The sequence below is a fragment of the Marmota flaviventris genome, chromosome 19 (assembly GCF_047511675.1).
Source record: "Marmota flaviventris isolate mMarFla1 chromosome 19, mMarFla1.hap1, whole genome shotgun sequence".
Classification (NCBI taxonomy): Eukaryota; Metazoa; Chordata; class Mammalia; order Rodentia; family Sciuridae; genus Marmota; species Marmota flaviventris.
In genome coordinates this window covers 30006080-30029010 of record NC_092516.1, presented here as the reverse complement: position 1 = coordinate 30029010, position 22931 = coordinate 30006080, and the positions used below count along the sequence as shown (strand labels likewise).

The 22931-nt window shown below is 55.7% G+C and overlaps 1 protein-coding gene across 1 annotated transcript in view; it reads left to right on the top strand.

The window, feature by feature from the left end:
• Window positions 1-18586, top strand: part of Muc3a (mucin 3A, cell surface associated) — a 41704-nt gene extending 23118 nt beyond the window's left edge. Inside the window, exons 2-13 of the mRNA XM_071605436.1 lie at window positions 3372-3754; window positions 4541-13940; window positions 14046-14234; window positions 15514-15629; window positions 15730-15788; window positions 16264-16412; window positions 16770-16835; window positions 17172-17334; window positions 17492-17665; window positions 17749-17840; window positions 18089-18141; window positions 18277-18586. Coding sequence (XP_071461537.1) covers window positions 3372-3754; window positions 4541-13940; window positions 14046-14234; window positions 15514-15629; window positions 15730-15788; window positions 16264-16412; window positions 16770-16835; window positions 17172-17334; window positions 17492-17665; window positions 17749-17840; window positions 18089-18141; window positions 18277-18318 — 10886 coding nt within the window. The 3' untranslated portion in view covers window positions 18319-18586. The remainder of the gene's footprint in view (window positions 1-3371; window positions 3755-4540; window positions 13941-14045; window positions 14235-15513; window positions 15630-15729; window positions 15789-16263; window positions 16413-16769; window positions 16836-17171; window positions 17335-17491; window positions 17666-17748; window positions 17841-18088; window positions 18142-18276) is intronic.
• The last annotated feature ends 4345 nt before the right edge of the window (window positions 18587-22931 follow it).

Sequence of the window (22931 nt, the reverse complement as noted above, 5' to 3'; positions counted from 1 at the left end):
AAAAAAATAGAGCAGAAACTCCCCAACTTTCCAGTTGTTCTCAGCGTCTTGGTTCATGCTTGACTACGTGGCTCTGGTGGTTTCCATGGAAACTGCTCTGGAAAACAAAACGACTTTTTGAAAACAAATACAGATTCTCCTTGACTATTGGTAGGGTTACTTCCTTGTTTGAACCCAGGGTATTTTGGTACCAGGGATTGAACTCAGGGGCACTCCACCACGGAGCCACACCCCCAGGCCTATTTTGTATTTAGAGATAGGGTCTTGCTGAGCTGCTTAATGCCTTGATTTTGCTGAGGCTGGCTTTGAACTAGTGACCCTCCTGCCTCAGCCTCCCAAGTCACTGGGATTACAGGTGTGCGCCACTGTGCCTGACTGGAAATTGAAAATATCTTAATGTCAAAAGTGCATTTAATTCACCTCACTTACCAAACATCACACCTTAGCCTGGCCTACCTCCGATGTGCTCAGAACACTTAGGTTGGCTTATGTGGGGCAAAAGCATCTCGCTTGAAGCCTACCTTATACCAGAGAGTCGAATTTCTCAGGTACTTTATTGAATACTGTGGAATACAGGTGGCTGTAGGGTCAAGGACCATCTGTCTTAACACTGGGCAAATGGACTCTGAGAATAGTCTTGTGTCCTGGGCCACAGCAATGGTGTCATTGTGTGGCTGTGGGCACCACTTCACTTGGATGCTCTTTTTACTCCTTTGGGTACATCCCCAATTGAACCACACGCCCTCTGAAGCCAGGGCAGATAACATTCTCCAATTTTATTACCATGAGGCCTGTGACAAGTGCCAGCCAGAGTTGGGTGCTGGGTGTTCACGACCCCTTTCCTCCCAGTGACTGGATCTAGACAAGGTCTCCCAGGAGTCAGGACAGCACAGCCCCTGGAGGACCTCCCAGTGGGCCTGGCCCCTCCAGCTGCCTTTGCAACCCTTTTGCCCCCTCTGAGCCCTGGGCCTGCTGGGAAGCAAGGGATTTCAGGCTTCCTCTCTGCACAGCCTCATCCCAAGGTCTTAGGGATGGTCCCACCCCCAGCCCCCTTCATTTCACCTCGAGCAGAGGGACTGCTAACTGTGTCCCCTTTAGGTACTGAAGCCAAGGTCACCTGGATGTGGGGCTGCAGCCCCAGAGCCCAGCTGAGGTGGGGTGCAGAGAGGGGGACAGCAGGGGTGAGAGGGTCCACGTCCTCCCTTGGCAGGTGGGGCTGACGCTAAGGGGTGGCTGCAAGCTTCCCCAGACTCCAGCGATCAAAGCCGCAGCGAGGTGTACCTGACTGGGGAGGGGGAGGGGGAGGGAGGAAAGCCGCGTCCTTGGACTGAAAGGCTGGCGTGGGCTTGGCCGGCTGGGGCGGGCCCTTGGTAGCTCTCCCTGCCTGACCCCTGGAGCTTGTCTCAGCCCCTCTTCTCCCTTCTCTTTGCACAGCGCTGAGGTCCCGGATTAGGGAGAAGGGGTGGGGAAGGCTGGGCTGTGCAAAGGTGACACGCTGGCCCTCACGCCCAGCAGGGCAGGTAATCACGACTTTCAGCTGCAGCCGCGGCCGGGCTCTGCTGTGCAGGCCCTGGCTGTGTCCCTGCTGCCACCCCAGTCCTGGCACCTGCTCTGCTCCCAGGCTCCTCTGCCCACCCGTCCATGCTGCTGCTCAGGCTCCTCGGCCTCCTCTGGATGCTCAGGGCCTCCTCAGGGGCCACAGGTGAGAGGGACAGCGAGCAGGAAGGGAGCTGCTGTTCCGGGGCTCAGTGGGGGTGGCTCTGAGGCTCACACTGGAGGGCTGAGGAGGGGTCGCTGTGGTCCCCCCCGGGTGCACAGGAGGGCGGCTGAGCTGCTGTGCTCTTGACCAGCGGCTGAGTAGGCTGTAGGACTGGGCACTCTCGTATCAGCATTTGGAGGGTGGGAGTGCACCTTCTAGAACCTTCCAGGGACAGTGTTCCTCTGACTTGGTCCCCTTCATGCCCACTGCTGCTGTCTACCCCAGCCTTGGTCTTCCTCCCACCCTGGACCTCTGGGACGGCACCCTCTGCAGTCCTAGCCATTCTCTGTCCCTGGCTCCTCTTTCCCTCTCTTGGGCTTTCTGCCTTTGGTTTCCCTACTTCTCTCCCCAGTTCTGCCCCTCATGTCCCTAACCCAGCCAGGTCATAGCTGTTGTCACCAGGGCTGGGGTCGATAAAGTCCCCTTTGTTTCACCCAGAGGGTGGCTCTGAGACCACCCACCCTAGGCCACCCAGGTTTGTGCCTCTCATTCCTTTTCAAGGCCACATTCTGGCTGTAAGAGGCCCAGGCTTGCTTTCCTCATGATTCCTCCACCCCACCTCCCTGACATCCCCAACCAGCCTGAGAAGTGACACCCAGCCCTTAGGAGGAAGCAACCATGGGTCCCCATCTGAGAAGGACTGCGGCTGAGTGGCAGGAGGGGGATACTTCCTGCCTGTCTCCCCGACCCCTCGCCCCCAGCCCAGCAGACCGCTGATCCTCAGTGTTACCATGTATAAAATGGGTTGGTGATCTCTAAAGAACAAGGGGGTGCACTAGTTAACCCAGTGGCTGGAACAGAACTGGCTGTAAGAAAATGTCCATTTTAAAAAAATTAACTGCAAGGACTTAGGTCTTCAGAACTCCTGTCCGACGGCTCCTGTTTCCTCTTTTTTGGGGAGTTTGTTCCTTTTCTGTGCTCCTTGACGTATCAGTTCCTCAGTCTCAGCACAGTCTGAGCTGCAATCTCTTTTCCCCCTTGGGGGTCCTCTTTGCACATCTCCCTCTGTGATCCCTGACTTCTGATTTCTGTGACATGCCCCCTCGCCCAGCACAGCCTTGAGAGTTGTCTCTCCTTCTCTGGAAGGGAGTCAGCCCTGGTGTTGGGGAGGAGGGGCTGGAGGACTCCGGGCAGCAGATGGACAAGGGGAAGAAGGAGGGGAAGGGAAGGGCCCCGGGGTGTGGAGGAGGGAGGAGGAGTGAACTGGGGTGCTCAGCACCGCCTGGCAAGGGGCTGAGGGTGTCCTCTGCTGTGCGGGGGCAGACCTCTAGATGGTGGGCTTCAGGACCCCAAAGCCCCCAGCTCCAAACTGCCCCTGACAGGGAAGGAGCTGGGATATGTGTCAGGAAGCTGAGAGAGTGACTAACTTATGTGGTGTGACGAGGACAAATGACCTACAGATTCACTCATGGCTTCTGTTCCTCTACCGCCAACACAGGGGCTTTCTCCACGGCCACATCCACCTCTGCTGCAGCCCACCCTGTCCCGCGCTCCAGGGGTGCAGCATGGGGGCCCCTGGGTGCTCCCCACACAGCTCCTCCCACGCCTGGCCACAGAGGAAAGACACCTAGGCCTCTCACGTCCATTCACCTCAAACCTGGTTCTGAAATAGGGCCCAAATCCCCAGTCAATGCCAACCCCTCCACCACCCCTGGGGCCACGTTCGCCATCAGGGTTGAAACCACGCCCCCTACAGTCTTTGTCTACAAGTCTACCACTGAGTGTATAAATCCCAGGACCCTTGTCTTTACCGCCACCTACCCCACCACCACCTGTGTGACCATGATCACAGTGCCCCTCACTGGTTCATACACTACCACTCCCGTGACACAGAAGCCAGTGACAACCATCACCAGTACTTACCCTGTCACCACTACCCAGAAGGTGACCTCAGCCATGACCTCTTCCCCCACCTCTACCACTATGGGGGACACCTCCATGATAATGGCCATACCCTTCTTCTCTTCTTCAACCTCAGATACCACCAGGGACTCTGTGACCTCCTCTACAAAGGGGACCACAGGATGGACTACCCTGACCCCATCAGGTGTCCATGCAACCAAGTTTCCAACCCCAGGAATGACTTCTCTGACTGCTACTGTCCCTTCTCTAATGCCCCCCAAAACCTTCCTAACAATAGTCACTGGTAACACCTCATCACCCACCACCAGGGGTAGCTTGGTCACAACACCATTTCCTAACACCAGCAGCACATTTGAAACAAAAACTGCCACCACACATTCAGCCGGTGCCACCCACAGATTAACAACACCTGTTGCTTCGGCCTCTGTGCAAACACACACTCATCCAGACAAACCAACAATGATAATGACGTCCAGGAAAACCACACACACTCCCATCGCTGACACTCCCAGAGAGACTCTCACCACAGAAACGATATCCTCCTCCCCAGGGATGTCAACTGTCACGCTGGCCGGTACAGTCCTTACCTTGAAACCCAACACTGCTCCACCAATGGCCTCAGAAACCTTAACAATACCAAAAAGCACGCTTCCATTTTCCACAAACCCTACTACCAACCCCACTAGGTCCACCATGTCCACAACTGGCATCACCTCAGCTCCCACCACCTCAGGTACCATGGAAACTTCCAGAACAGTAACAGCAGCTTCAACAAGTAGAGGTTTCTCCAACACAACACCGACATCTAGCAGTCACTCAAGTGAGATCACAACAGGCTTGTTCTCTGTGGGGACAGGACTCATTTCAACCCAAACAGCAACCCAGAGCCGTTTCATTTCCTTGTCCCCCACCATCCAGAACACAGAAACACCACGGGCCAGAACCATCCTGATCGCCACTCCCAGCGTGACCACTAATCTCATGAGTCCTGGAAGCTCCCCAACAGGTTCCCTGGCCACAGGGACTCCAGCCACACCTGCACCCTCCCCAACCATGGCAGCCAGCAGCTCTTCTGCCATGACTAGCAACGTGGTCATGTCCCCCACAAGTACAATCCAGTCTTCTGCCCAAATCCCAGGCACACACCCAGTCACTGCTGCCACCACGCACACCATCCCATCATCTCCCTTGGTCACCACACTCCCAACCACCACTGCCACGTGGACATCAGAGATATCCTCAGCCAGTTCTCCCTCTAGTGGTGTCACACATTCCACATCTGATGTCACCTCTCCTTCCACCATGACACACACACAGACCAGCAGTGCTGCTTCCCTCACTCCCACCTGGTTCTCTGTGTCCACCTCAGAAACCTCCAAGACTTATCTCACAATGAAGGTGACTGTGGCCACCATGACCACCTCTCATGGCACACACAGCATCACCACTTCCAATGTCTACCCCACTCATAGCACATCCCCAACTGCCATCTCCTCACTCCCTAGGACCTCAGATAGCACAGAGGCCTCCACACCCAGACTCACACCTTCCTCCAGTCCAGGCCTCCCTACGGTCACAGTGACAACCAATGCCACCTCATCTACAGATAACACTGGTCCATTGACCACGATGACAGAGATGACCTCCACCTCTACAGCTTCCAGCAATCCAGCAACCATCACCAAGACCCTTGGCTCGTCCCCCACTGTCCAGAGCACGGAGACAACACCACTGACTAGCACCACCCTGACCGCCACTCCCAGGGCCACCATGAGTCCTGGAAGCTCCCCAACAGGTTCCCTGTCCACAGGGACTCCAGCCACATCTGCATCCTCCCCATCCATGGCAGCCAGCACCTCTCCTGCCATGACCAGCAATGAGATCACGTCATCCACAAGTAGTACGATCCTGTCTTCTGCCCCTGTCCCAAGCACAGACTCAGTCACTACTGCTAACACGCATAACACCCTATTATCCACCTTGGTCACCACAGTACCTACGACAGATGCCAGGTATACAGGGACATCAGAGATGTCCTCAGCCAATTCTCCCTCTAGTAGTGTCACACATTCCGCATCTGTTGTCACCTCTCCTTCCACCATGACACTCACACAGACCAGTACTGCTTTGTTCACACCCACTTTGCCCTCTATGTCCACCTCAGACACCTCCAAGACTGCTCTCACTATGAAGGTGACTGTGGCCACCATGACCACCTCTCATGGCACACATAGTTTCACCACTTCCAACGTCTACCCCACACATAGCACATCCCCAGCTGCCACCTCCACACCCCCTAGGACCTCAGAGAGCACAGAGATGTCCACACCCAGACTCACACCTTCCTCCAGTCCAGGCCTCCCTTCATTCACAGTGACAACCAATGCCACCTCATCTACGGACAACACTGGGCCGTTGACCACGATGACAGAGATGACCTCCACCTACACAGCCTCCAGCAATCCAGCAACCCTCATCAACACCATTGGCTCGTCCCCCACTGTCCAGAGCATGGAGACAACACCACTGACTAGCACCACCCTGACCGCCACTCCCAGGGCGACCATGAGTCCTGGAAGCTCCCCAACAGGTTCCCTGGCCACAGGGACTCCAGCCACATCTGCAACCTCCCCATCCATGGCAGCCAGCACCTCTCCTGCCATGACCAGCAACGTGTTCACGTCCCCCACAAGTACAATCCTGTCTCCTACCTCTGTCCCAAGCACAGACCCTGTCACTACTACTACCACCCTTAACACCACATTATTGACCTTGCTCACTACAGTATCTATGACAGAAGCCATGTCTACAGCGACATCAGAGATGTCCTCAGCCAGTTCTCCCTCTAGTGGTGTCACACATTCCACATCTGTTGTCACCTCTCCTTCCACCATGACACACACACAGACCAGTGCTGCTTCCCTCACTCCCACCTGGGCCTCTGTGTCCACCTCAGACACCTCCAAGACTGCTCCCTCAACGGAGGTGCCTGTGGCCACAATGACCACCTCTGATGGCACACACAGCTTCACCACTTCAAGTGGTTACCCCGCTCATAGCACATCCCCAACTGCCCTCTCCTCCCCACCCAGCACCTTGGGTACCACAGAGACGTCCACACCCAGACTCACACATTCCTCTAGTCCAGGCCTCCCTTCATTCACAGTGACAACCAATGCCACCTCATCTACGGACAACACTGGGCCGTTGACCACGATGACAGAGATGACCTCCACCTACACAGCCTCCAGCAATCCAGCAACCTTCACCAACACCACTGGCTTGTCCCCCACTGTCCAGAACACCCAAAAAACACCACTGACTAGCATCATCTTGACCGCCACTCCTAGGGTGACCATGAGTCCTGGAAGCTCCCCAACAGGTTCCCTGGCCACAGGGACTCCAGCCACATCTGCAACCTCCCCATCCATGGCAGCCAGCAGCGCCAGCACCACACACACTGGCAGTGTCTCTTCAGCTCCAACCACCCCCCATTCACTTCACACGACAGCCACATCCACCCCGACACCCCCCACTGACGCCACATTCACACCAACCTCATCTCCAGGACCACCTCCCACCACTGCACCAGTGACCAGAACAACTCAGGACCCCTTCACCACCCCCAGGGCCTCGTCCCCTGCAGAATCCACACTGGCTCCAACCACACACGTTCCCACAGGATCTCACATGACAGAAGTCACTGCTACTCCCCTGATCACTCCTTCAGTCCCCCTCACAAATACACTCACTGTGGCCACTTCCAACACTTCTCCTGCATTGACCAGCAACGAGATCATGTCCCCCACCAGTAGTACAATACTGTCTTCTACCCCTGTCCCAAGCACAGACACAATCACTACTGCTACCACCCATAACACCCAATTATCCACCTTGATCACCACAGTAACTACGACAGATGCCATACCTACGGGGTCATCAGAGTTGTCCTCAGCTAGTTCTCTCTCTAGTGGTGTCACACATTCCACATCTGATGTCACCTCTCCTTCCACCATGACACACACACAGACCAGTACCCCTTCTCTCACTCCCACCTGGCCCTCTGTGTCCACCTCAGAAACCTCCAAGACTGTTCCCACAATGCAAGTGACTGTGGCCACTATGACCACCTCTCATGGCACACACAGTGTCACCACTTCCAACATCTACCCAACTCATAGTACATCCCAAACTGCCACCTCCTCACCCCCTAGGACCTCAGATAGCACAGAGACATCCACACCCAGACTCACACCTTCCTCCAGTCCAGGCCTCCCTACGGTCACAGTGACAACCAATGCCACCTCATCTACGTTGACCACGACGACAGAGATGACCTCCATCTCTACAGCTTCCAGCAATCCAGCAACCCTCACCAACACCATTGGCTCGGCCCCCACTGTCCAGAACACGGAGACAACACCACTGACTAGCACCACCCTGACCGCCACTCCCAGGGCCACCATGAGTCCTGGAAGCTCCCCAACAGGTTCCCTGTCCACAGGGACTCCAGCCACATCTGCATCCTCCCCATCCATGGCAGCCAGCACCTCTCCTGCATTGACCAGCAACGAGATCATGTCCCCCACCAGTAGTACAATCCTGTCTCCTACCCCTGTCCCAAGCACAGACCCAGTCACTACTGCTACCACCCATAACATCTCATCATCTACCTTGGTCACCACAGTACCTAAGACAGATGCCAGGTCTACAGGGACATCAGAGATGTCCTCAGCCAATTCTCCCTCTAGTGGTGTCACACATTCCACATCTGATGTCACCTCTCCTACCACTGTGACACTCACACAGACCAGTACTGCTTTGTTCACACCCACTTTGCCCTCTATGTCCACCTCAGACACCTCCAAGACTGCTCCCACTATGAAGGTGACTGTGGCCACCATGACCACCTCTCACGGCACACCTAGCTTCACTATTTCCAATGTCTACCCCACTCATAGCACATCCCCAACTGCCACCACCTCACCCCCTAGGACCTCAGATAGCACAGAGACATCCACATCCAGGCTGACAGACATGGCCTTCACCTCCACAGCCTCCAGTAATCCAGCAACCCTCACCAACACCATTGGCTCGTCCCCCACTGTCCAGAACACGGAGACAACACCACTGACTAGCACCACCCTAACCGCCACTCCCAGGGCCACCATGAGTCCTGGAAGCTCCCCAACAGGTTCCCTGTCCACAGGGACTCCAGCCACATCTGCATCCTCCCCATCCTTGGCAGCCAGCACCTCTCCTGCCATGACCAGCAACGAGATCACGTCCCCCACGAGTAGTACGATCCTGTCTTCTGCCCCTGTCCCAAGCACAGACTCAGTCACTACTGCTAACACGCATAACACCCTATTATCCACCTTGGTCACCACAGTACCTACGACAGAAGCCAGGTCTACAGGGACATCAGAGATGTCCTCAGCCAATTCTTCCTCTAGTAGTGTCACACATTCTGCATCTGTTGTCACCTCTCCTTCCACCATGACACTCACACAGACCAGTACTGCTTTGTTCACACCCACTTTGCCCTCTATGTCCACCTCAGACACCTCCAAGACTGCTCCCACTATGAAGGTGACTGTGGCCACCATGACCACCTCTCATGGCACACATAGTTTCACCACTTCCAACGTCTACCCCACACATAGCACATCCCCAACTGCCACCTCCACACCCCCTAGGACCTCAGAGAGCACAGAGATGTCCACACCCAGACTCACACCTTCCTCCATTCCAGGCCTCCCTTCAATCACACTAACAACCAATGCCACCTCATCTACAGACAACAGTGGGTCGTTGACCACGATGACAGACATGACCTCCACCTACACAGCCTCCAGCAATCCAGCAACCCTCACCAACACCATTGGCTCGTCCCCTATTGTCCAGAACACCCATACAACACCACTGACTAGCACCACCCTGACCACTACTCCCAGGGCGACCATGAGTCCTGGAAGCTCCCCAACAAGTTCCCTGGCCACAGGGACTCCAGCCACATCTGCAACCTCCCCATCCATGGCAGCCAGCACCTCTCCTGCCATGACCAGCAACATGTTCATGTCCCCCACAAGTACAATCCTGTCTCCTACCTCTGTCCCAAGCACAGACCCTGTCACTACTACTACAACCCTTAACACCACATTATTGACCTTGCTCACCACAGTATCTATGACAGAAGCCATGTCTACAGCGACATCAGAGATGTCCTCAGCCAGTTCTCCCTCTAGTGGTGTCACACATTCCACATCTGTTGTCACCTCTCCTTCCACCATGACACACACACAGACCAGTGCTGCTTCCCTCACTCCCACCTGGGCCTCTGTGTCCACCTTAGACATCTCCAAGACTGCTCCCTCAACGGAGGTGCCTGTGGCCACCATGACCACCTCTGATGGCACACACAGCTTCACCACTTCAAGTGGTTACCCCGCTCATGGCATATCCACAGCTGCCACCTCCTCACCCCCTAGGACCTCAGATAGCACAGAGACATCCACACACAGGCTCACACCTTCCTCCAGTCCAGGCCTCCCTACGGTCACAGTGACAACCAATGCCACCTCATCTATGTTGACCATGACGACAGAGATGACCTCCATCTCTACAGCTTCCAGCAATCCAGCAACCCTCACCAACACCATTGGCTCGGCCCCCACTGTCCAGAACACGGAGACAACACCACTGACTAGCACCACCCTGACCGCCACTCCCAGGGCCACCATGAGTCCTGGAAGCTCCCCAACAGGTTCCCTGGCCACAGGGACTCCAGCCACATCTGCATCCTCCCCATCCATGGCAGCCAGCACCTCTCCTGCCATGACCAGCAATGAGATCACGTCCCCCACGAGTAGTACGATCCTGTCTTCTGCCCCTGTCCCAAGCACAGACTCAGTCACTACTGCTAACACGCATAACACCCTATTATCCACCTTGGTCACCACAGTACCTACGACAGATGCCAGGTATACAGGGACATCAGAGATGTCCTCAGCCAATTCTCCCTCTAGTAGTGTCACACATTCCACATCTGTTGTCACCTCTCCTTCCACCATGACACTCACACAGACCAGTACTGCTTTGTTCACACCCACTTTGCCCTCTATGTCCACCTCAGACACCTCCAAGACTGCTCCCACTATGAAGGTGACTGTGGCCACCATGACCACCTCTCATGGCACACATAGTTTCACCACTTCCAACGTCTACCCCACACATAGCACATCCCCAACTGCCACCTCCACACCCCCTAGGACCTCAGAGAGCACAGAGATGTCCACACCCAGACTCACACCTTCCTCCAGTCCAGGCCTCCCTTCAATCACACTAACAACCAATGCCACCTCATCTACAGACAACAGTGGGTCGTTGACCACGATGACAGACATGACCTCCACCTACACAGCCTCCAGCAATCCAGCAACCCTCACCAACACCATTGGCTCGTCCCCTATTGTCCAGAACACGGAGACAACACCACTGACTAGCACCACCCTGACCACTACTCCCAGGGCGACCATGAGTCCTGGAAGCTCCCCAACAGGTTCCCTGTCCACAGGGACTCCAGCCACATCTGCATCCTCCCCATCCTTGGCAGCCAGCACCTCTCCTGCCATGACCAGCAACGAGATCACGTCCCCCACGAGTAGTACGATCCTGTCTTCTGCCCCTGTCCCAAGCACAGACTCAGTCACTACTGCTAACACGCTTAACACCCTATTATCCACCTTGGTCACCACAGTACCTATGACAGAAGCCAGGTCTACAGGGACATCAGAGATGTCCTCAGCCAATTCTCCCTCTAGTAGTGTCACACATTCTGCATCTGTTGTCACCTCTCCTTCCACCATGACACTCACACAGACCAGTTCTGCTTTGTTCACACCCACTTTGCCCTCTATGTCCACCTCAGACACCTCCAAGACTGCTCCCACTATGAAGGTGACTGTGGCCACCATGACCACCTCTCATGGCACACACAGCTTCACCACTTCCAACGTCTACCCCACACATAGCACATCCCCAACTGCCACCTCCACACCCCCTAGGACCTCAGAGAGCACAGAGACGTCCACATCCAGACTCACACATTCCTCCAGTCCAGGCCTCCCTTCAATCACACTAACAACCAATGCCACCTCATCTACAGACAACAGTGGGTCGTTGACCACGATGACAGACATGACCTCCACCTACACAGCCTCCAGCAATCCAGCAACCCTCACCAACACCATTGGCTCGTCCCCTATTGTCCAGAACACCCATACAACACCACTGACTAGCACCACCCTGACTGCCACTCCCAGGGCGACCATGAGTCCTGGAAGCTCCCCAACAGGTTCCCTGGCCACAGGGACTCCAGCCACATCTGCAACCTCCCCATCCATGGCAGCCAGCACCTCTCCTGCCATGACCAGCAACATGTTCATGTCCCCCACAAGTACAATCCTGTCTCCTACCTCTGTCCCAAGCACAGACCCTGTCACTACTACTACAACCCTTAACACCACATTATTGACCTTGCTCACCACAGTATCTATGACAGAAGCCATGTCTACAGCGACATCAGAGATGTCCTCAGCCAGTTCTCCCTCTAGTGGTGTCACACATTCCACATCTGTTGTCACCTCTCCTTCCACCATGACACACACACAGACCAGTGCTGCTTCCCTCACTCCCACCTGGGCCTCTGTGTCCACCTTAGACATCTCCAAGACTGCTCCCTCAACGGAGGTGCCTGTGGCCACCATGACCACCTCTGATGGCACACACAGCTTCACCACTTCAAGTGGTTACCCCGCTCATAGCATATCCACAGCTGCCATCTCCTCACCTCCTAGGACCTCAGAGAGCACAGGGACATCCACTTCTACCCCCTGGTCTTCTTTTCATCCAGGCATGCCCTCCAACACTCCTGCATCCAACACGCCCCCTTCTATCAGTCCCTCAACTGTGGGCGACACCAGTCCACTGAGCACAGTGACAGGCAACTCCTCCCCCCGCACTGATTCCGGTGTGTCCACAACCCACACTAGGACCATCGCCTGGTCTCCCACTGTCCAGGACATGGACTCCACACCACTCGTTAGTACAATCCACATCACCCCCAGTATGCAAACTACCCTGGCAAGTTCTGAGAGCACCTGGGGAAGTTCTCTTGGTACAGGTATTCAGGTGACATCTGACACCTCACTGCCAACGTCCTCCTCTGCTATATTTACCTCTGATGGAGGGTCCTCCTTTTCTCCTGTAAGTACAGATTCTTCCCTCTCTTCTCTTCCTACCTTCACTCTATCACCACACCCGAGTACTCTCATGTCAACGTCACATGTCTCTATGACACATAATGACTTGTCCACTCTTAAAACCTCTGTCTCCACCCCTCCAGTGGTAACCTCACTCACTACCTCCCGTGAGTCCAGCACAGAAGACTTCACTAGGGAGAGCACTTCCACCAATGCAATAATGACGTCCTTTGGGACCTTGATCTCTTCTACACCCACAGTAAGACTGTCCTCTCCTCTCTCTTCTCCCACCAGCAGTTCCATGCTCCCCACTACCACCAACACTGGCCCCACCTCCCCACCTATCTCCAATACAGAACAAGTCGGCTCTTCCACCACCACCTCTTCTCTGTCCTCTTTTGCAACTACCAGAACTTCTCCAACCATTTCCTCGCTGACCACAACTCTCACAGAAATAACCCCCTTTTCTTTTATTTCTCTTCCTTCCTCCACACCCTGCCCAGAAACTATCACCATTACAATAGTCCCCACCTCTCCCACTCTTCCATGTGTAGAAATTGATCCCAGCACTGATGTTACCTCTTCTCCCACCACGCCATTCTCGGTCCTTCCCTCTTCTACTGAAGTGGTTACCCTTCCCAGTTCTACCAGTATAAGAACCATGTTTCCAACACAACCGGATGCTTCTACTTCCATGACTCCAGAATCTGAGCCCACCAACATTACAACTGATGCTCCTAGTTCTTCCGGCCCTACAACTGTACCCATGAGCACAGATTTAATGAGCACCCAAATGCCCTCCAGTGAGACCCCACCTAGCTCCGACTCTGTCACCACCCCACATATGCCTGGCTCCACTAATCTCCCACCGACCACAAAGCCAAACAGTAGCCCTCCAACGGTCACGACTTCCAGCAAGTTGACACATCCCACTCCACCCACCACTAGAAGCCCAGAGACACCAGTGGCCACCATGAAGACTCCCACCACCCTGACGTCCCCAGGAACAACACTGACCACTACTCAGATGACTACAGTGTCAAGAACAACCCCAGGTTGGACCTTCTCTTCCTCCTCTCTTTCCTTCCTCCTCCTGCCAAATTCCTATGTCCCCAAGAGCAGGTCCTTTTGGAACTTCAACTTTTCTCTGGGCTTTCCAGGTAACTGTGACAATGGTGGCACCTGGGAACAGGGCCAGTGCTCTTGTCGCCCCGGCTTCTCTGGGGATCGCTGTCAGCACAAGGACATCGGGTGCCAGAATGGGGGTAAATGGGACGGCCTTAAGTGCCTCTGCCCCACCACCTTTTATGGCCCTCTCTGTGAGTTTCCGGCGGAACAGTTGGAGCTAGGTGAGTTGCTAAAGCTGCATGCTCTCCGCTTCCTCCTGCGGGTGCCTCTGGGGGACCTGAGCTAGCCATGTACCATCTTTCCAGTCCTCCCATCCTTGGCTTCTCTCCCATGCCCTGTGCTGTCTCATGCCATGTCCTACTCCCTTACCAACCCCTCCTGGTTGGGGCTGCTTGGTGCTGTCTTCTTTCCTATATAACAAATGACCCTAAAACTATCAGCTGAAACAACACACGTGATCATTTCACACTTCTGTGAATTAGATGTCAGATGTGGTTCTAACTGGTGTCACCAGGGCTGTGTTTTTCTCCAGCGGATCTGGGGAAGAATCCAATTCCTTGCTACTTTTGGTGTCTAGAGCTTCCTACATTCCTCGTGTCAAGGTCCCCCCGGCAAAACCACCTGGGTCCTCTGTGTCTTTCTTCCATAGTTGTCGTCCTCTGATTGATTCTGACCTCCTCTGACTCCTTCTTTCACTGTTAATGACCCTTGTGATCATATGGGACCCACCTGATTGGGCCAGGTTAATTTTCCCATATGGAGGTGAACTGATAAACAGTGGAATTTTATCTTTATTTTTAACACGGATTATCTGTAATCTAATGGGGTGCAGTGGCTCACGTCTGCAATCCCAGGTACTTGAGGGTCTGAAACAGGAGGCTTGCAAGTTCAAGACCAGGCTGGGCAATTTAGCAAGTCCCTGTCTCAAAATAAAAAATAAAAAGGGCTGGGGGTGTGGCTCAGTGTTCCAAGTTCACTCCCCAATATCATACACAAAAATGATCTGTAATTTTTTTTTTTAGTATCAGGGATTGAACCCAGGGGCACTTAAGCACTGAGCCACATCCTCAGCCCTTTTTAATATTTTATTTAGAGACAGAGTCTCACTGAGTTGCTTAGGACCTTGCTAAGTTGCTGAGGCTGGCTTTTAACTCGAGATCCTCCTGCCTCAGCCTCCCAAGCTATTGGTGTGCACCACTGTGTCCATCTGTAATTTAATTTTATACTATGGCCTTTTCTGGGGACCAGGGCAGGACAACTTTGGGGGTCATTACTCTGCCTACCCCAGGAGGGACTGCAGTCTGGCTGCCGTGCTTCTGGACCACTTTCCCTTACCTCTAGACAACTTGTCTCAGAATTTCTTCTTTTCTCCCTACTGCCATTCAGTCAGTCCTCAGAGACGAGGAAGCAGGCAGAGCTGGGAGCCTGGGGGTGGGGGTGTGGATGGTGGGTGGTGATGACAGATGGGGTAGTGACCAGAGCGGAGTGTGCTGTATGCAGGCACAGTGGAAGCCGAAGTGGGCATGGAGGTGTCTGTTGACCAGGAATTTTCTCCGGACCTCAATGATAACACTTCCAAGGCCTACAGAGATTTCAATAAGACCTTCCAGGATCAGGTGAGGGGCAAAGGGAGGGGAAGTAAAGGGTCCTCCTCTGCAGTGGGCGCCCTCAGGTCCACAGGTTCAGACGTGAGCCCAGGGATTCTTGACATTTCAGATGATGAAGATTTACAAAGGCGTGCAGGGGTTCAGGGCTGTGAAAATCCTCTCCTTGAGGTAGGAGACCCTGCTGGGGATGTGGAAGCAGCCTTAGGAGGGGACAGGGGCATGAAGAAGGGCTGGGGCATCTATCCCTTGCTTCTTGAAGCATTTGCTTTCATAAAGAGAGGGGTGGAGGAAGTACACAGGGACAGGCAGGGAAGTGTCAGGACTGTTGTCTTGTCCTCTGCCTGGCACTGGCTCTGCTTGAGTCAGTCAGCATGAGAGAGACGGATGGGGAAGACAGAGAGCCCCGGAGAAACAGCTTTGGTGGTTTGGTGACGGCTTGATGTCATGCAAAGAAAACGCCCATTATCAGGGATGCTGGCAGCCCCTTTTGAAAAGCATGTGTGGGTAAAAGAAAAGCATGGATGGCTTTTCACCTCAGGACCTCTAACCCTTTTGCATGCACTGTGGTTGGTTCTGGAGGAGCCCCTCCCAGGACCTGTGTTCCCCAAGCCTGGGCACCCTCTAAGGTTCCTGGCCCCCTCAGGAGTGGCAGCATCATGGTGGATTATCTGGTCCTACTGGAGCTGTCCTTCAGCCTGCAGTTGGAGAGCCAGTATGAGAAGGTGAAGACTGTCCTGAAGGAAAAGCTCCAAAGTGTCATTCAGGATGGGGACAGCTGCCAGCATAACCAGAGTGAGTGGAGGCTGGAGGGAGGGGTCAGAGCGGTCATCCCAGCTTGCTCCAGCTCAGTCCAGGGGGCTCTTAGGGTTCAGGGGCCATTCCGTGGTTCCTCTGGCAGGGGCACAAGTCTACACCCAACTGGGACAAGGGTGGGCTCAGGAGGGCTCAGGACTGGGGTGCTAGGAAGAAACCCCCTGGTAGGTATGCTCAGTGCTTCTAGGATGGTTGGGTGTCTGATTATTCAGGGGGGAGGAGGGAGGCAGCAGCAGCCTTCCCTAGTTGCCCCTCCACATCTGGGGAGTATGGAGAGAGCCCTCTCAGCCCTCCCCATCCCTGCCCGCCCCATTTCATCTGAACCTGTTTCCCCAGCCCTGTGCTTTAAGCCTAACTCCGTCAAAGTGAATGAGGACATCAGGACAGAGCTGACCCCGAAAGGTGAGGAGGGGGCAAAGGGCTGAGCGGCTTCAGGTGGCCATGATCCTTCCCACAAGGGACACTTGTCCATTGAAGTTCCCCTGGGGGAGCAGGGGGAGAACTTTTGGGGAGGCAAGAGATGAGGACCCGTCCTGCCCTTCTGGGCTCCAGTCAGTAGCTTACACCTGAGCTCCCGCAAGGCAAGGTGAGAAGGTGGGGAGCGGGAAGCTGCCTTTCCCGCTTCTAATCCCAACACCCGCGCTCCGAAGAGTCCTCCCCATGCGTTTCGGTCCCCACAACCAGGCCCTGAGAGGAATGAATGAGACCCTGGTCTCTACACCCCGCCCCCTCCCACAGCCATCTGTAGCAGAGCGGCTGCCAAGGGCTATGAGGAATTCTACTTCCCCCTGGTGGAGCCGAATCGGCTCCGTTGCGTCACCAACTGTACGCCCGGCGTGGACGGTGCCATCGACTGTGGACAGGGCCAATGTCTTCTGGAGAGGAGCGGTCCCGTGTGCAGGTGAGGCCCTGCCCTCGCTGGAAGCCCCGCCCCTCGTTCAGGGACACGCCCTCCAGGCCCGCGCCCCGCCCCAGGCCCTGCCCACTCGCCTTAGGGTGGAGCCCCGCCCCTGAGGCCCCGCTTGTGACCTGTCTTGAGACCTGTGACCTTTCCCCAGATGTTTCTCCACTGACACTCATTGGTTCTCGGGGTCGCGCTGCGAGATGGCCATCCACTGGAGGGCGCTGGTCTGGGGCCTGGCGGGGGGCGCCGGGGTGCTGCTGCTGCTGCTGGGGCTGCTGAGCGTCTGGTTGGTGCGCTCCCGGGGAAAGGACCGCCAGCGCCGAGGACAGTGAGTGCTCTAGGGCCGCGGTGGGGGTGGCCAGAGGGGCCCAGGGACCCCGGCTTGCCTGACCGCTTGGCGCCCTCACCTAGGTCCTGGGACGAGGACAGACAATGGTTTGAGATCTGGGATGAAGACACCGTGGGGACTTTTTCCAACATTGGCTTCGAGGACGACAGAATAGGTGAGTCTTTCTTGAGAAGATGGTAGGATTTCCCTGGGCATCACTGTGGCCTGGGCAGGATGGGACAGTTTTGTATGTCGTGCCAGGGAGTTTGTGTCACCCCTCCTGAGAAAGATCCTGTTCCTGCGCAGGCCATCCCCAGGCAGAGCAGCCAGCCACTTGGGGCCCTGCCTTTGGACATGGAGTTTCCTCCACGTCCAGTCTCACTCCTTTTCTCTCCCCTCTCCTCCTCTCTTTTCTCTCCCTAGTCAACGATGAAAGCTTCCACGTGGCCTTGGATAATGTGGACACCAGCACGAAGGTGAGGGGGCAGAGGGAGGACGCTAAGGACCTCTCCCAGCTCCAGTGCCGGATTTCCCCCAGCCACTGGCCATCTGGCCAGCCCACGCAGGTGGTCCCCTCTTCTCAATCCCTCTCACCCTATACTCTGTGGCAGGTACACATTCAGAGACCTGAGATGGCCTCATCCTGGCTCTGAGCCCCATGGGGCCTCTTCACCACCCCCTCCACCCTGCCCAGGACTGCAGGAGGGAACCATCTACACTGCGTCCATTTCCAGAGGTGGCCTCAGGCGCCTGGTGTCCTTGGGGCAAATTGAGACTGTTCCCTTTATCCCCATCCTCCCAACTGGGCTGAAATCCACCTGGAGACCCTGTTCACATCCAGGCTCTTCTGCTGTGGGACCTTGAGCGACTCAGTGTTTTCTCTCACCTCAGTTTTCTCACCTATAAAGTGGATATAACACACTTGTCCTGATACCTCCTACTGTTACTGTGAAAACCACGTGTTTGGTCAGTTTTGTTCCAATCTATCCAACTGTGTCAACCCTCATGTTTAGGTCACTTCCCTCAGGTCCCCCTTCCCCAAGTTCTTCCCCTGGTCTCCAGCCTTGGTCCCTATTTTTCTGTTTGCACCCAATTACTATCCCAGATGATTCTGGTCCCTCACCCTGAACCCATAGGCAGCCCACCCGTCTCTTACTCTCCTAGATAACCGCTTCTGCGCCTCTTTCCCTTACTGAGCCAGTTCCTTAAACCAGTCCCCTCCCCCAGCCCTATATCTTCCCCAGTTTTGAATTCCCCTCTCCCACCCTGGTACTCTCAGCCCTGAATCCTTGCCTCCCCCATCCCAGCGCTCCCCCGAAATCCTACCTCCTCCCTACTTGCCTGTTCCTAGACAGAGACAGATACTCCTGGCTTCTGAGGGTCCCCCAACTGGCACTCTCCTAGCCTCACCATTCTGAGGCTCCACCCCTTCCTCTCACCCCAGGGCACCTGGATCCCTGTGGGCAGGGGTGGAGCCTGAGTTTCCAGAGCTCCCAAGGATGGGGGGAAGTGAGGCCCCCTCCTCCTTGTTTCCCTGACCCGCCTCCTCCCCTCTCCCCTCAGCCTCACGGCCTCCTTCCCATCGCTCCTGCTTCTTCTTCTTCCCCTCTCTCCTTCGGATTACCCCATCCCTGCAGCGATCTCTGAGCCTGAAGCCCTCGGACCTCCTTTGCCAGGAAGATCAAGTTTGGGGATGGGGAGTTGGGGAATCTCCAGTTCCCCAAGTGAACACAATATAGCATTTATTATCAAAGAAACTGTTCGGTATTCGGTGTCTTTCTCCCCTGCAGCCTCATCTTGTCCCCAGCAGTGTCTACCTGGTTGGAGAACAGGGACTTCCTAATGAGGTGTAGGAGGGTCAGGGAAGCATCCCTGTCTCCCAGGGTGAAAGGAAGATCTGTGGGCAGCCCTCAGGGCCATGACTACCTCAAGCTTGGTGGGGGGACCCATTTTGTTAGCTATTGGTTGGGTGGCAGGGAGTCTCTCCATTAGCAGCAGGTGAGGGTCTCTTGGATTTTGTCACCTGTGACCTCAAAGCTTAGGGCTGGGGTTTGGAAGGAGTTAGACCCGAGGACTGGGGCAGGGAGGTGTCCAGTTTGGGCTTGCTGCCTTTTCTGCAGAAATATAAAGTTGGGCCCCCAAAGACCTTGAGCATCCCAGATCCCTTCTTGCAAACATGTCCTCCCACCAGGGCCTGTCTGTGCCGGCTCAGACCCTCCTGTTGCCACCATTATGGGCTCTTGGTCCTGCTTGGCTGGAGCTGAGATGGTCAGAAATAATCTATCCCCGTGATCCTTTGGGTGGGGGTTTGGGAGAGGCCCCCATGGACCTTTGCCCTAGGCAGAAGCTGGCCCATGGCCTTTCGTCACCTCTGATTCTGGCCAGGGGTGGAGTCAGGCCATAAAGCCTCAGGTGTGAATGGGCGCCCCACCTGATGGGAAAGCACCGGGAATTCTGAAGGGGCAGCTGGAGGTGGGTGGTGGGGAGAGAAGGCTGAGAGCAAGGGGGTGCTCCTTGGGCAAGATTCTCCTTCACCCGTCCTGCGGGGTGTCCCTCCTGGGACACCCCTCCCTCCTCAGTCACCCCTCCCTGGCATTTCTTGGTCCCGCCCCTCTGTCATTGTCTCAGGCTCACACCCCTGCCTTCCTCCTGTCCCTCCCTCTTGACTTGTCCCACCCTGTGACACTGTCTTCTTCTGGCTGGAGTGACCCTGACTCAGGGGAGTCAGTGCGTCAGGAGTTAGAGGGGAGGAAGGTTGAGAGGCTGCCCTTTAGCCAACTCCCTGTAGTCACTGTGTGTCACCCACCCCGTGTCATCACCTTGCCCCCACCCTGGGTCAGGCGCTGTCCTTCCCCAAGGCAAAGGTCTCCAGGGTCCTTTTTATAGCTGCTCCCTCCTTGGGAGGCTCTCATTTCTTGGCCCCTCTCCTGAGAGGGAAGATCCTGGAGCCAGGGGCGCACAGCCCGGGAGATGCTGGTGACCTGGGTCCTGCTGCTGGCTCTCCAGCTCTTGACGCCTATTAGCACTTCATTTTCAACAACAGCAGTAACAGCAGGTGAGTGAGACCCAGCCTGGTGCTCCCCGGCTTCCGGCAGAGCCACAGGTGGTTGGCTTCCCTCTGTCCTTCCACCTTGTGTCCTCATCCTGCCTCTGGGGTGCTAAAGAGGCCCTGCAGAGGCTGTAGGTGCAGAGGAGGGGGTGCGTCCTGTGGTCCTGGAGCTGATGGCTAAGGCAGCCCCAGTTGGGGTGTGGCTGGGAGCCGTCCCTGCTGCTCTCCGGCCTTCCCCAGAGGATGGGGCTCTTTCTTCACATCCACGGTGCTCTCTGCCCTCAGCCTCGGGGCTGCCCTGCCTGGAAACCTGGGTGTTTCCAAGCCTCCCAGAGGCACCTCAGAAGCTCCTGGCCCTGGCAGGGAGGGAAGGTGTTGGGAGGCATCTGGCAGCTTCCCCACTTGACTTGAGAGGAGCTGCAGGTACACCTGGGAAAGGTGGAAATGACCATTAGAGATGGTGGGTGGGCTGTTAGAAATGGTTAGAGGCTGGCTTTGGAGGGTCCTTGTTGAGCCCGGCCACAGCCATGTCTGGGAAGTGACTGGTTATAAGCTGGTTTTGCTTTGTTTCTGATTCCCTCAAGGGAGGGCAGAGCTCTCATGGAATTGGGAAGCTGAGAGGAGGAGAAGTGAGGTCCCAGGTGGAAGAGGGGGGCCTGAGTGAAGGCCAGGGAGTGGGCTGCGGAATGTGGGGTGGGGTATATAGAGCCCTGCGGGGCGGCCATCAGGAAGTCCCAAGGCCTTAGGGGCCTCCTCAGGCTAACAAGCCCTGACAGACCTCCCCCTCCCCATAAGCCGAGGAGAGAGGAGCAAGGACCTGGTGGTCCTTGGAGATTTAAGGACATTATGAGAGAACATTAATACCAGGTCCATTCACTTCCAGTTAACATACCAAGAGGAGGAAGCTGCAAGCGGGAGTCTCTCTTAGGAAGGGTCCTCCTGTCCCTCCCCAGGCCTGGCCCAGCGTGGTACAGGACATCCCTCTGGCCAGGTTACCTGAGGGGCGGGAGGAGGTGATGTGTGGGTGGATGATGAGGGGCCCAACCAGGCTCTTACCCAGCTATGCATGGGAAACCCCAACCCACCAAAGCCCATGTCCCCCCAGTGCTTAAAACTGGGTTGAAATGATAACATGAGTGAATCCATGGGTGTGCAAAGAGCCAGGAGAACATCTGTCTACAGCAAGTGCCAAGGGCCGTCTGGAGGGTGAGGCCAGGCACGGGGGCTGCTGAGGGGGATTCAGGGGCCTATCCATACCCAGGGGCCCCCCTCGCAGAGAGCACTGCTCTCTTCAGAACCACTTCCCAGGGGGCAGCTCCTGGGATGATTCTCACATGGATGTGGAGGGAAGTCAGGACAAGGAGGAGACAGGCCCCAGAGAGGGTGAGTGACTTACTGGGGGCCACACACACTGGGTTTGTGCCAGTGGGTCCTCTGCACCCTGCTCCCTCCCCCTAGGCATGTGTTCTGGGTCCTCAGGGAGCAGCTCAGATGTCAGGCCAGGGACCGCTGTGGGAGTGGGGGGGTCGGTAGTTTTCTTTCCTTTCTACTTTGTCCCCCCTTCTGATTACTCTCTGTGAGAACTGATGAGGTTTTGGATAAGCAGACAGTTGGGGGGAAGAAGACCTCAGTGAGACACTGGGGAAATCATTTCGGTGGCTGTGGGGGGACCAAGGCCTAGGGAGGCCCGGGGAGGTGAGGAGGGGGCGTGTGCCAGGCAGAGCGAGTGTTCAGTGGGGGTGAGCGCAGTGGTGTTGGGTCATCTGTGGGTGGTGGGAACAGAAGAGCCAGGCTGAGGCTTTAGACACCAGAGGAACCCGTGTGGGCTGAGCCAGGCTGGGGACGTCCCTGCCATGGGGCAGACAGGCATCAGAGGCCTGTGGAGAGGCATAGAGAGGAGCCACCTGGAAGGAAGAGGAGAGCCTCCACCCAGTCTCCAGGGAATGGAGGCCTCGCTGGTAGAGGGCTGTGGGGGCACCCAGATGGATGGTTCTGTTGACTGGGAGGGCAGGAGCCTCTTGATGGTGGATAATAAGTGTCTAAAGTTGAGCCTGTTGGGTTTGGGATGAGCATGGGGTTTCTGGTGAAGCTGTCCTAGGGCCTCTGGGGAGGGGGTCACAGCCTGGAATTCTCCATTCTCCATCAGAGAATTCCAGAAAGTCCCAGGGATAAACATGAGGGTCACAACCCACAGCCTGTTTTGTGGGCGCGAAGTTC